The 13,588-nt window shown below is 48.4% G+C and overlaps 1 protein-coding gene across 1 annotated transcript in view; it reads left to right on the top strand.

Moving 5' to 3' along the window:
* The first annotated feature begins 4,789 nt into the window (after positions 1-4,789).
* LOC144152015 (sodium-coupled monocarboxylate transporter 1-like) overlaps positions 4,790-13,588 on the top strand; it is a 36,915-nt gene continuing 28,116 nt past the window's right edge. Inside the window, exons 1-2 of the mRNA XM_077683200.1 lie at positions 4,790-4,930; positions 10,619-11,868. Coding sequence (XP_077539326.1) covers positions 11,530-11,868 — 339 coding nt within the window. The 5' untranslated portion in view covers positions 4,790-4,930; positions 10,619-11,529. The remainder of the gene's footprint in view (positions 4,931-10,618; positions 11,869-13,588) is intronic.

Below are 13,588 nucleotides of genomic sequence, written 5' to 3' on the forward strand. Positions count from 1 at the left end.
GTCACTGAGTTCCCTGCGGGCTGAATAAAGAGACGTGCCTTGGAATTACCGTTCCCTTGTTCCAGCCTGCTTTCCTCTTACAAGTGGTGGAGGTTGCGTTCGACCCCGACCTCTACCCGAACCGGCCGCACCCCTGGAGCTTCGTTCAGGACGCCTTGTGCTACCCCCAACCCGCCCGATGGAGCGAGAAGGAGCGCAGAATGCCGCCGCTCCTGCCCCGGCATGGATGGTGACCTGCCGCCAGCGCGAACCTCCTTTCTTCGCTGGCCTCCGCGGTGACGACGTCGAGGAGTGGCTTGAGCAGTACAACCGCGTCAGCCAATTTAATGGGTGGAACGACACTTTTAAGCTACAGACCGTCAGGTTCTACTTGACGAAGGTTGCCGAGACGTGGTACCAAAACAACCACGGTGGCATATCTGATTGGGCCGACTTCACTGAGAAGCTGCGTCGGATTTTCGGCACGCCATCTGCTCGCTCCGATGGAGCAAAGCGTGCGCTTGAAGCCCGCTGGCAGCGCTCTGACGAGACGTACGTATCGTACATTGAGGACGTGCTTGCCCTTTGCCATCGGGTCAGCCCAGACATGTCGGAGGCTGACAAGGTTCGCCATATCCTCAAGGGCATCACAGAGTCCGCATTCAATGCACTTGCGCTGCAAAACCCATCCACCGTGAACGACATACGGACCACATGCCAGCGTCTTGATGAGCTTCAAGCAATGCGCCTCCAGCCAGCTCATGAACAAGCTCGTCTTCCTGCAGAACCAGACTTGCGTGTTTTAATACGCAGCATAATCCGAGAGGAACTCCAGCTACAAGCTTCGCCCTGTGCTCATGGAGACCGCTGCTCCCAGCCTGCGACTAACTTGCGGGAGATTATCAAGGATGAATTGGCGTCGATAACGGGAAATCCACGCCATAGGCCCCCAGTTATTTTAGACGTCCCGTCTTACGCGGAAGCAGCTTCCCGAACTCCGGTCTCGAGCATGGAAATTTCTGTGCCTCCGTCCGTGCTCGGTAGAGTCGCAGCCGTCTCCTCACCGCCTCCGGCTCAGACTGGCTACACAAACTGGCGGCCGCGTCTGGATCTTCGGCCTAATGACCGCCCAGTGTGCTTCTACTGCGGTATTCGAGGCCATATCTCACGCTTCTGTCGACGGCGCCAGCGAGATGAGCAGCGAGGGTACGCTCCGTACGAACGCGACGTTCGCTACAACTACGGTCCTAGGGGACGTGCGTATCCACCTCGACAGCGCTCTCCGTCTCCTCAGGATTCGAGTGATCCTTCCCGCGGTTACCGTGATCAGACGAGACGCCGTTCGCCTACGCCTCCGCGCCGTTTTGTGTCACCTCTCCGCCCCGTTGTGCGTGACCCTGGCAGCCAATCGGAAAACTAGGTGCTGCAGTTTATGGAGGGGAAACTGCATCGGTCGAACTACTCACAACTCCTCCAGAGCGCCCATCAAATATTTTCCCAGTAGTAGTGGAAGGTGTGTCTGTGCAAGCTTTAGTAGACACCGGGGCCAGTCTTTCTGTGATGCATTTGGATTTGTGTTCACGTTTACGAAAAGTGCGAACCCCATACACTGGCCCGGCACTATACAGCGCGAATGGACATCTTATAAAGCCTATTGGAACTTGTACAGCACGTGTTTTCATCGGAAATGATCGACACCATATTGAATTTGCGGTTCTACCAGAGTGTGCTCACGAACTTTCTTGTACGTCGAAAATGTGACACATCAAACGTTACGAACAGTAAGACGATTTCACCGCCTAGTCAGCAGAAAAATGCTTAAACATTCAAAATTCACGCTGTAGTTCACGCAGTTTCTTGGTGAAGGCAGCCGACGCTCCCTGAAAGCAACTAGCTACGAGTTCGTAAAGTTTTCTTCTCATTTACACAGACAAGAAATGCGGAGGAGACGAAGGCGGCAGTAGCAAAGGCACTGAACGGGCATAATTCACAGTTAAGAAAACGGCAGCTGGTTTGTAAGCCCAACGAGGTCAGAAGGGTATAAAAACTAGTTTCGCTACTATTAGGAGGCTGATATTGCTCTTTTTTGTGTGACAGGCGGGCTATGTCGGTCATAACGACGCGCCGACAATTGACCTTAGATACCGCCTCACGGGATGAAAGATGGCTCGTTGCGCGAACAACGCGTGCAGTATTGTCTGTAGTAGAAGCTCATTCCTCCCGTTTCTTATCCTTTTCTTTTTGTTCGTTTATGCGCGGAAGCTGCATAGGCTACATTCCGCGGGTATTTAACACGCCGATTTAACACGGATACTTCAGTGCCCGAAAACAGAATTAGGAATTTCAATACGTGGGCTCCTACCACCCGCGTGTAGTATTGAAAATGGCCGCAACTGGTGTTTTATTATAACTATCTTGAAATAAAAATTACGCCGTTGGTTTGCTCAGACGGCTACATACCCATGAGAAGTTTCATCTCAGTAAGCGCGATAGATCAGTCCCAGTTCTGTAACAAATAAAATGGGCTCCTACGGGAGGCTTGTGTGTACAGAAAACGCCGCGCTGTGTCCAAACTGATATCGGGAAAGCTGTGAGAACGCGGGAAAGTTGAATTGAATTGAGGAAACCTACTCTGCACTCATCGTGTGAATTGCGAGATTGGAGGGCAAGAGTGTGAGAAGTGGGAGGGGAAGAAAAAGAAAGCCAGTTAATTATTATGACAAATAAATGTGGCGAGGACGGCTGAAGCCTCATCTTTCGACGATATTTTCAGCCAAGCAAGCCGATACACGACCAATTGTTCGCACTCTCCGTAGGCTGTAGTAAACAAAAAGAGAGCTCACTTCAGCTCATCCGCCATTATAGGAATATACTGGCGAAATCTAGAGTCCAGAGGTCCAGCATTTCGGGCTGGGTGTCGATATCACTTACTAGACATTTTGTTACTTCGCACTTCGCTAGGGCTGTAATTTCGAAAATCCCACTGGTCCTTTTCACGTCTTTTAGGACAAAATATTGTAAATGGTTTTTGGACATTTTTGTTGGTAAGATATTTACGAAAAACCATTTGAATATATCAAGGGGCTGAACACTTATGAGAAAACCTTAAAACTTCGTGATTCCCCCCAAATCTTATTTGGTGATATTAAGGGATGGGCTTGGCAAAACCCCACGAAGCAGTTTTTAGATGTTCAAATGGGTTACCAAACCAGCAAAAACAAGTTCTATATCTGTTAGGGCTTGCGATATAATATGGAATTCATAAAAAAAAATTGCTTTAGCCCTTTTCTGCTCCCATGGGTGTATTAAAAAAATATTCAGCTATACTGACTATCTACATCATGGTAAGAATGTAATCCAGCAGTTTCAAGTTGGATATCTTTCTCGTGGGGTCTGCTCGCTACTGGGTCACTGACTCACTGGTGATTAGTGGGTCACTGGCTTCCAAACAGTGATGACCAATCAGTGAGCCGCCTGTGGGTCACCCGGGCGTCACGTTATCTACGAATTACTGGTGACCCACTGGCGGCCAACTAGTGATCTCCCTTCGAGTCAACGGTTCACCACGTGACCAAGCGGGTCGATCACGTGACCTTGGGGAGAAAGAAGAGGGGATAGAAGTGAAAAAGGAGGTCTAAAGTCAAAACGATGGCGTAGATAGGGGTTGAAGAAGCGACAAAATTGCGATTACGTCACAATGTGGCGACGACGGGTCATGGCGTCGTTTCCGATGACATCACCGGTAATACGTCAGTGCACTGCAGGGAAGTAGCAGTGCATGCCGGTGTAATGGCGGCTGCTTCTGGGGATATTCCAAAAGAAGACGTACAGATTTAACAAACTGGTGTTGCGTCCATAGCTTTCTCTTTTCATAACTGGATTGACGACATTTGCCGAGAATTGATTTTGTTTCGTCCCTTTAGCCCCTCGGTCAGTAGGCTGTCGTTCTTTTTGTGGCTAGCCGGTGTGCAGCTGGGATAATCTGGCTATTAGTCAACCCCAGCCCCCTTCTCCGCATGGCTGCCGCTCTAGTTTTGCAAGACTAGTGATAACGATTATGCTACCCGATTCCTTTCTACATCGCTAGTTTTGAGCACAGAACACATGGTGACATAGAGAATCCGCTCCCAAGCTCATTGCACGTATAACGCTACATAGGGCTGCAATTTTTTCCTTCATCTTGAAGTGATTTGCACAAGAAAATGGCGTAGTAACGCATTTTTGCTTAACTTGGTGGTGCTCACAAAACAGCGAGAACGAACACAATCGCTCTCGTGCAGACCCACTGAAGTCTCTGCTCACAGACGTCACAAAGATATGTTGGTCTTGAAACGACGCTTCTTCCCTTGAAAAGGCAGACCTAGGCGTAGACAGTGGGCACTGTCCAATCCCGTTGAGGAGCAAAGTACAACTGATTTAGCAAACCGACCGAGATTTTTCCTCTTTTTGTGCCCCTCTTTTAATTTTTTCTCGTTTTCTTTGGGAAAGTGCCGGTCGCTCTCCCTGCTCGCACGCTCATTTGCGCAGCACTGGGGTTCGCGCACAGTGGAGCCGCTATCAACTGTTTATATTACCTCCAAGGGTCGCGAATTACCAGGCTGTTGGCGCGTCCTTACCCGCGCTCTTAGGTTAGCGATAAGGGAGCAGCACCTTTCTTCGGCTCTCTTCCGCCACCTTCGCCGCTGCCTCCGCTCCTCCTCCTTCGTCTGCTCTCCTCTTCCTCCTCCCTTCTCCATCTTCTCACGTGGTCGCGGGCGCCTTGACGCGCGTCCAGAGGATGTGACCAATTCGACCGCGCATGGAACCAAGAGGCGTCACTTCTATCGGCGACCTTCGCTCGTCTGCACCGTCCAGACGCGGCCTCGTCTGCAAGAACAGGAAGCGCGGACGGCGGGAGTGATACAACCATTCGGGGAGGCCCGCTTCGCTGCTGGTCGACGAAATTTTTGAGGTATGCCAGCGTCCCTTTTTCCCTTCATGTTCTATGTTTCTAGCACGCGCCAAAAAAAAAAAAAAAGAGATAGAGAGAGAGCACAGGCGATGGGCTGAAAAGTTGACTTGATGAGGGACATCCCTAAACAATAATTTCTCCTGGGTATTTCTGTACGTGTATTTCTATACGGGGTATTACCATACGTGAAGAAACGTATTGAATTTTTTATCTTTCGGGGCTTCTGTGCGTCGAAATTCTCGCGCCTTTTATCCCCTGAACCTCACTACCACACTGCACGACAGCAGACCGAGCTCTACACCTGGTTAACGTCCCGGCCCATCCGCTCACTTTTCTCCTCCTTTTTGCGCCATGTATTGGTACGTGGTAGGAATGTAAAACGAACCTTTTACATTTTATTTTCGTTTCACACACTTATAGAGCTGACTGATGTGAGCTCGGAGTGCTCAATAACTATTTTGGTTATTTCAAGGCCATAACGGCGAGATTACGAGGATCATCGCTAGGATTGTGAGGCAAAAAGAGGGGCCCATATATAGGACATGCAATAATTCATGAAACTGAAGATCTTTGTGCAAGCAAGATGGAAAACGGGAGGCAAGAGATACAAAGTGTTTTCTCCTAAAGCGCTTTCGGAGGCTCTTTTGAATTTTAGAATACGTTTTTTGGGATTTCATTTTCATTTATTTACAAGGCTTCGCTCACCTTGCGTTTTATTGGTGCACGACCTTTTTATTTAGTTTTTTTTTTCACGTCTCAATAATCTCGCATCACATCTTATTCGAAGTGGCGTTATTTGCATTAAAATAACGCATTTTAAGTCTAAGGCACCGCATGCAGTATAATGCTTATTTTTACACAGTGTTCCAACTGATTCTGCAGCTAATTTGTTCCCACAGTTATTTTCCCGGACCTCCCAGTGAGATGCCTAGCGTGTACCCATAACTGGCCGCGCATTTTTGTATTGTTTTGTTTATTGACAGTGTAGCGTCTAAAATTTACCTATTCATTTGTGTCCGGACCCCAGTGTGGAACGAAAACTGTGCCCTAAGCGTATACAACGATCACTAGGAGTTACATGAATGGTTCATACAATAGCTAGTCGAACAGCGACGAAAGGTGTGCGGGGCACTGCAGCCAATTACGTGTCTCCGCATTCATCGGGTTCAACAGCTCCAAGTGGGCTCAGCGGCTAAAAACCTGTCCTTCTAACGGTGCCACATACAGTATACCCAGCAGTTGTATAGAGGCGAAAATCGAAAACGCCTGTGTGTCGCGATCTCGGAGCCCGTCAAAGACCTCCGGGTGGTCGAAATTAATCCGGAGCCCTCCTCAAATACGGCGTGCCTCATAGCCCGGGTGTAGCTTCAGGCTGTAAAAAAACCCCATAATTTGAATTCGAATTACAAACCGGACGAGCGCTGTCTACGCCATTCGCTTAGCGAATCATCGCGCTATCACGGGTTCGGTGGTCGGTGACCGCAGCTTTATTCACGCGACAGCATTTTGTGCCTCGCGAGGCGATAAAGCCGGTGTTTCAAGCAGCGTATCGCGCTAAGATTCCAGGAATTTGAGAGCTTTAAGTACTACAACCGCGGCAGAAACGGCGCGTGTTTGAATGCGAAAGCATTGTGTGTCCCGTGAGACGATCAACCAGGCGCTGTGAGTGGCGGAAGGCCCCAGGAGACTGACGCGCCAACAAAGCTCTGGAACTTGGGATGAAGGAGCTTCTACGTCGGGTATGGCGCCGATTTCTGCATGCGATATGTGCAGTGTACCACGCATGCACGCCAACAAGGCCGGGGAAAAGGAGGCGAAGGATGCGAAGGAAGGGTAACACGGGGGAGAGTATTTGAAGAGGCGGTTACTGAAATTTAATAACTCACCTAATCAGTCAACAAGTAATATAGCATAACGTTCTGCTTGAACCGCACGTGGATGAATTTCATACCCTTTAAAGTTGTGAGGAGCGCAGAAGGAAAGAAGCGCGAAATCAGAATTTTCGCATGCCAAGTCTCAACTTGGGGCACGCTGTACCATTTTTGCGCGTGTTCGTCCCTGAAGAGAGTCACAAATGAAGCACATCAACATTTGTATGTTCGTTGTTTGCTCTCTCGCTGGAGGAAGTTGCTTCTTTTTTAGTACGCGTTACGTTCTAGCGCGAGGCGTAAACGAGTTTTCAGATGTTTTAGTACATGCATGGCTACATGAGACGACGATTACGATGATGACGACAGGAGACGCCAACAGCCCCAAAGGGCTTCACCCCTAAACATTGTGGCCGGGAACAGAGCCTCACCCCTCGAAGTCGCAATGGTGGAGATGCCGCTGAAGAAGGAAGCCCCAGATAGGCTAGATAAGGTTAGTTGCAGCTACGAGAGCTTGACATAGCGCATTCGTCGTCCAGCAGATGCGTGCATGACCATGGACAGAACACGTGTGTGACGTCTTTCTTTGCTCCTTGCAGCAGTATTCAGCAAGTGCTTTTTTCCGTCGGGTCACCCGGCTCTCCTTTGATCCACTTTACCGTTAAGGACTACGCTTGCATACCAGTAACGCAAGATAGAGTTTGTACACCGAGCGATTGTTGCTCGGGACACGATAGCCAGTGGCGAAACGCCTTTAGTCAGAGGAAGCAGCAATGAATAGGGCGCTGACCGAGAGGCAGGCTTTTGTTTGTTTCTACTTCGCGCTGAACCGCGATGTCGAAATGCTAACACAGCTGCCTGCGAGGCCGTATCAATCGGCTGACGAAAGGAACAGAGCGATGGAAGTCGATTGGGTGTGGAGAAGCCGCCACTGGGAAAGGAAACGCTACAGCTGTGTAAGCGGGGAGGGAATGAGATTGAAGAAACAGGAGCTGAGAAATATTTTTTGCCTCATATGATGTCGGCACCCCACGCCAGACAGTTTCGGGCCCTTTTCTCTACCTCTGCCCCTCATCGCATCGCATCGCTCGATAGTTTAAATGCGAGAAGAGAAGAAAGACCCCTCGTGATCATATAGTTAGCCACAAAGTTAGTTTCGTCTTGGCACGCCTGCTGAAATATCCGTTTGCTTAAAAGCGTAAGCGTAAAATTGCACCCCCGTATAAAAAAAGACTAAAATAGAATAAACACGTAAAAATAAAAATGTAAAGAGTGACACAGTGGTGTACGCCGAATTTTGTTTCTGCAGCAATCGTACCCCCCTACATCACCCCTCCCCCCGCCCCAAGAAAAAGGAGATAGAGAACATGAAATGGAGGCAAAAAAAAACTAAAAGAAAAAAAAAACAGACAAAACAAAACCAACTCGTAATCAAAAACAGCTTCGGAATGCATTGCGCGTAATTTGCTGAAGCTTCCGATTGTTTTCCCTCAGGAGCATTGCTAAATGGCAGATCGTTGCATTGAGTGCAGACGTTGCATTCCCGTAAGTTTTACAGGAACAACATTTGCTACAGAAAGATAGCTATCGTCGGTAGTCGTTGTTGAATAACACGAAGAGTAAGTGTTCGGATTCTCAATCCCCCCCCTTGCGCACGCCACTGAACAGGGCTACCTAGAATTGGACCCACCTGAAGGTCGAAGCACTTTCCATTCCGAGATGCGGCGCGAGTGTCTTTTCAACAGCTCCGACGACCGACAAGCAGAATGGCTTTTTCCACTGGCGCACAATGAAGCCGGGAGGGGCTAACGCTAGTATTACCTTTTGTGCTTTACTTCTTTTGGCAGCCTTTTATTCCACAGCCGTTCTCAGGTACGCCGAAGTGGAATTTTGGAACAGCTGCTCATAACGCCGGGTATTTGGCCTCGTGGGGTGCATAACGCTTTCGAACTAAACGAATACCTAACTTTTCAATGGCGTCTAACTTTCTTACATGGGAAATAAATATTATTGAAAGCTTGTTGCGCACGTGGCATGCACTCTGTGCGCACTTATTGTCGGTAAAAAAAGGACACCTAAATTAAACACGTGTGAAACAGACTTAGTTTTCCTGTTCCGATGTGCGCACTCCTTCCCTACTTTAAGTTCGGTTCGCTAAGATGCTCCAAAAATAGCCAGTTTTGTTAGGATTCAATGCGGTGTCAACCAACAGAAAAAATCGTATGATGGTAAATGAGGCGCGCCGCAGTGGAGGGCTCCGGATTAAGTTTGAAGCCCTGGGAATCGTTAACGTGTGAAAAAATCTTGCCTCACAGGCGTTTTCGTTTTTCACTTCCATCGGCCACTGCGGCCGGGGTCGAACCCATGTACCTGGGCTCTCAAAATAAAAAGTCAAAGAGGAAGTCACTGCTTTAAAACACCACAATGAGAACGCCATTTCCGAAACCTCCCATTTTCGACATCTCCTAAGAGCCGAACGATTCGTTCACGCTCTGTCGGTACCTTACGCTTTCTTTGTTTCTTATAGTTTTCCATCAGCGGCGGGGGTGTTTACATTTGAAGAATTCGGCGTGCCTAACCCGGCTGGCCGAGCATTCTCCCACAAGAGTTTTCTCCGGCTTCTTGCGTCACGTGATCCTCGTTTATCGAGAGGCCGAAGTGACGCAATACTTCGAGTGTTCTGGCGGGGTGAGAGCTGCGAGTAGTCTGGCGACTGAGTCCCATCGCGCGAGCATGCGTGTTGTGATGATGATGATGGTTCGTGTTTAATGGGGAAATGCCAACTAGGGCAAACAGGGCCCGACAAAGTTAATTAATGACACAGATGTAAATTTACATACTAAATTATGTCAGTACAAAAAAAAGTGAAACGGAATAAAAGACAATGAAGATGGCTAGTGTATACGGCCAGGATGGGCTATACGTATATAGGGCTGGGATCGATTATGCATTATATGTGAAAAGCTGTAAAAATTTGACGTCTGCTAAAAACTGAAAAACACGCTTAATAGAAAACATTGGGTTGTCGGCCAAGAAGTATGGCGGGTGTAGCGGAATGTGCTGCCTGTATGCAGTTCCGAAAAATGTTTGCCCCGTGTGGTGTCCAGTGCCTTGAAGATCCGTGCCACCCCGGTGCATTGCGAGTTTTGTTCACGAAATCAAGACAAGGGTTAAACATTTTGATGTTACTTTTCCCCATTATTCGTTCGGGAGTATTTATTCAATTTGCTTGGCCGGGGGCATGTTTACAATTCAAGAAGTTAACACATGCTCGAACGTGACTCTTGACCCCTGCCCAGGACATTCACCCATAACGCGTTCATCGCTTTCAGACCACAGTGAGAAGGTGTCAGATAAGGCTTTGCCTCTCACCGCTGCCTCTCCAGAAACAGATTAGATACAGGCAAAGTGGCAGTAAAGCACTCAGCTTATGTTTGCCTGCTTATCGTGCTGTCGTTGTTCTTGCTTTAAATTTGCTAAGACGGTTTCACCTTTTTTGAGTAGCACGTTTTATTACAAGACACTATAGGCGCGATAAATGCGCACGTACACGTGTTAAGAGGGTTTATTGAGCCCTTACAAGAAAAGAAAAACGGTTTCATATGTTTCCTCTTGTGCTAGAAAGCCTAAAATTGCACGTTTTGCCGCTGTAAGAATATATTGGGATATCTTGAACGTTTGCGCACTTTCTCCCTCACCCTCACTTTGTCTTTCCCATTGTTCACAACAGCCATCAACATCAAAAATAATCATTTGTTCAATCATTCATTCATTTAATCAATCTGGTCTGGTACGCTTTTCAATTTTTATACATTTGCAGTTAACCTGGACGTCAAGCGTGGCTTCTAATTGGCACCGGATTTCCAACGCAGTACAACCCTCTACACATCTACGATCAGAAAGCAGGACTCCTTTCAAAACGATTGTGTTTCTGCCGCAAGGAATAATAACGGACCCTAGGTGAACGGCTGCGTAGTGCTCAGGTTTCTGGGAATGGTACTGAGGCCAAAGAAAGAACATCAGGTGTACTCGTGCAAAGAATCGATTCCGTCAAGGTTTTCCTTCACGGCTGAATCTCATCTAGTCAACGCCTGACGCGCACGAGACGCGACGAAGCGCCAGCCAACAAGTGCGGAGGGCTTTCAAAGGGTGACCAAGAGAGCGTGGACGCACAGACAATCTTCACGTGAAGACGGCGCCACGGCGGGCAAGTGACAACCCAGCGCGTTCGATTCGTCTACACTGGTGCAAAACCAGAGTAGCTGCAGGCTCAGGGAACTGGAGCTACAAGTGGTGGTCGGTCACTGTGGATAGCTTGAAACAATAACCGGAGTTTCCATTGAACGCGCAGGGAAGTTCTCCTTTCCATCACATTTATCGGAATTACCTGAAGCAAGGAGAGAGGTTAGGAGGCCGCGTATACAGGAACAAGTTGCCCGAAGAAGACGCGTTGATAGTGAGGAGTAGTCCAGCGATAAGAGCGACCTTCCCAAGCAGCAATTTCTAGCAAGGTCAAGGTCAAGTATAGGTAATTTGAAAGCCAGGTGGTATCAGTTTTAAATACAGGAAGTCAAACCAAGTAAGCGCTCAGGACGTACAAACTAAGCGGAGCAAAAAGTGCAGCAGTATTTCAGGCAAGTGCCCGACTCGATAGCACTACCGTCACGGTACTTTTTTGACCAAACAAAGTTAAGGTTCTAGCCCCGAGGCTTTCTCAATACAGATAGCACGATGAGCATCGGTACCTTCGCCGTGTTGGACTACGTGGTGTTGATTGGCTTCTTGGTGCTGTCGGCTGGCATCGGCGTGTTTTTCGCGTGGAGAGACCGGCGGTCCAAGTCCAACAAGCAGTTTTTGACCGCGAACAAGGAACTGGGATGGCTGCCGGTGTCTATGTCTATGATGGCCAGCTTTCTCTCTTCTATCGCCATCCTTGGACTTCCTTCGGAAGTGTTTGTGCGCGGATCGGCTATCTGGATGGGCGCCATATCGTCGTCCCTGGCTGTGCTTTTGGCCGCGTACGTCTTCCTGCCAATGTACTACAAGATGGACATCACAAGCATAAATGAGGTACGGGAAAAACCGTTTTTGTTGTTTTCGTCGCGAGACGTGTATAAATTAGAAGGGGGCCGCAATTTCGACTTGGCGAGTTTCCCGTGAATTCGCCATCTTGACCGGAAGCGTTTCCTGATAGGCTTTCAGTTTAGTCCCGTACTTCCGGCTGACAAATTTTGGGCGTGCGCATTCCCAATTTTCAATTTTTATGACGATTAACAGCACCAACTGCAAGGTCTACCTGTTTCTTGGCTGCCCCCTGTATCAAATTTCTGGCTGGCGTAGAAAATATAAACAAAAGTTTATCTAAGAGGATGGCGTATTTTCACTGGCTCTTCTATCGAGTGTTCTATATATCTTTGTGTGCATTATTAGGCAGTTTTGCGGTGATTTTTGTACGCAAAGCTCAAAACTGCGCGGCTTTTCGTCAGACCTTTACGGGCATACTTCCCCGATCGTTTGCGTAAAACAACTAAGGGAATTCACAGAAAAGTCACGACGTCGATAATATGGCTCCAGAAAAAGTAACGTTACAGTCCTATAGCTTCATGGTGACGCTACCCCCCCCCCCCCCTCGTCCGTTTCCTTTAACTCCCAACGCACCATTAAAACAAGTAAAGCAAGTGGTAGTATTTCCAGTTGCGCCGCAAGCGTTGTTTGAACAAACATTTAGCATATCATTGTGACGCATAAAGAGAAAAAAGAGGTGAACTCAGACTTTGTGATAATACCACGACACATCTTGTACAAAAATGTTGCGCACAGTAGTATAGCACCAAATAAAACTATCTGTTGTTCGCGCACTTTCCAAGGATTTTCTCTCAGTGTAGCCGATTTGCTCAAACAGCTTCTGATTGTGGAAAATATTTACTGGTTTCCGCTGAACGTAAACAGACTAAAAAGTTTATAGAGAGCATGCTAACTTGATACCAGAGGGCACGCAGGTTCCTTTGTGACCCTAGAACGCCGGCAACATCAATAAACTAGATCGGTACTTGGATATGTGGCGCGAGGACAAATGATTTGTATGGCCGATGTTCCTCTTTCCTTCTTGTTGTTCATATATTCGACCTCGCTCCACTAACAGACCTTATGGTTACTGCGGGGACCAGGATACGAAGGTTAGAATCATCCACGTTCGGAACCCGAGCACATTCTATGCAGCAGCCTTCAACCACTGAAATTTTTAGCGAAAATTTTTGCGCCTTTCGTAAGCGCATTTTCATATCTCAGTGTCCCACATTTTCTTCGCTGAACAAGGACCCTTAGCGGATAAATGTACGAGACGCTTCACTCACAGTGGAGGCTTCTCTCAGCTGCAGTGTTCGCGCTGCTAAGTGTTTGGACGCTCATGTTTTCGCAACCGGTATATCATAAGGAGCGCTCAGGTGTCCTTGTATTTTTATAGCAAAGCGTTACTACTTTCGTCCACGGGTGTCGCCGCGGATGCGCAAATTCACCTTTTGACCTCAGACACACCCCTTGTGACACACCCCTCGAAGCCCATCGCGTGATTCGCCGGGCCCGTTTTCGGCACTGCGCACAAGGCCCCGTTTTCAGTCGTTCTGCTCAGCTGATCAGCTGAGCGGCACGCGGTTGCGGGCGCTCAGCTGATCGGCAGCCGACCAACCCCGCCGCTTCCCACGCATGCGCCGCTGGGTCGTCTAGGGCAACGTGACTCATCTTGCGCCCGGCGAAGAGGAACGCCGCGTTCGCCGCGAAAGAAAGCAAGGCG

The sequence above is a fragment of the Haemaphysalis longicornis genome, unplaced genomic scaffold, assembly GCF_048455015.1.
Source record: "Haemaphysalis longicornis isolate Haplotype H1 unplaced genomic scaffold, Haemaphysalis longicornis Haplotype H1 scaffold_9, whole genome shotgun sequence".
Taxonomy (NCBI): Eukaryota; Metazoa; Arthropoda; class Arachnida; order Ixodida; family Ixodidae; genus Haemaphysalis; species Haemaphysalis longicornis.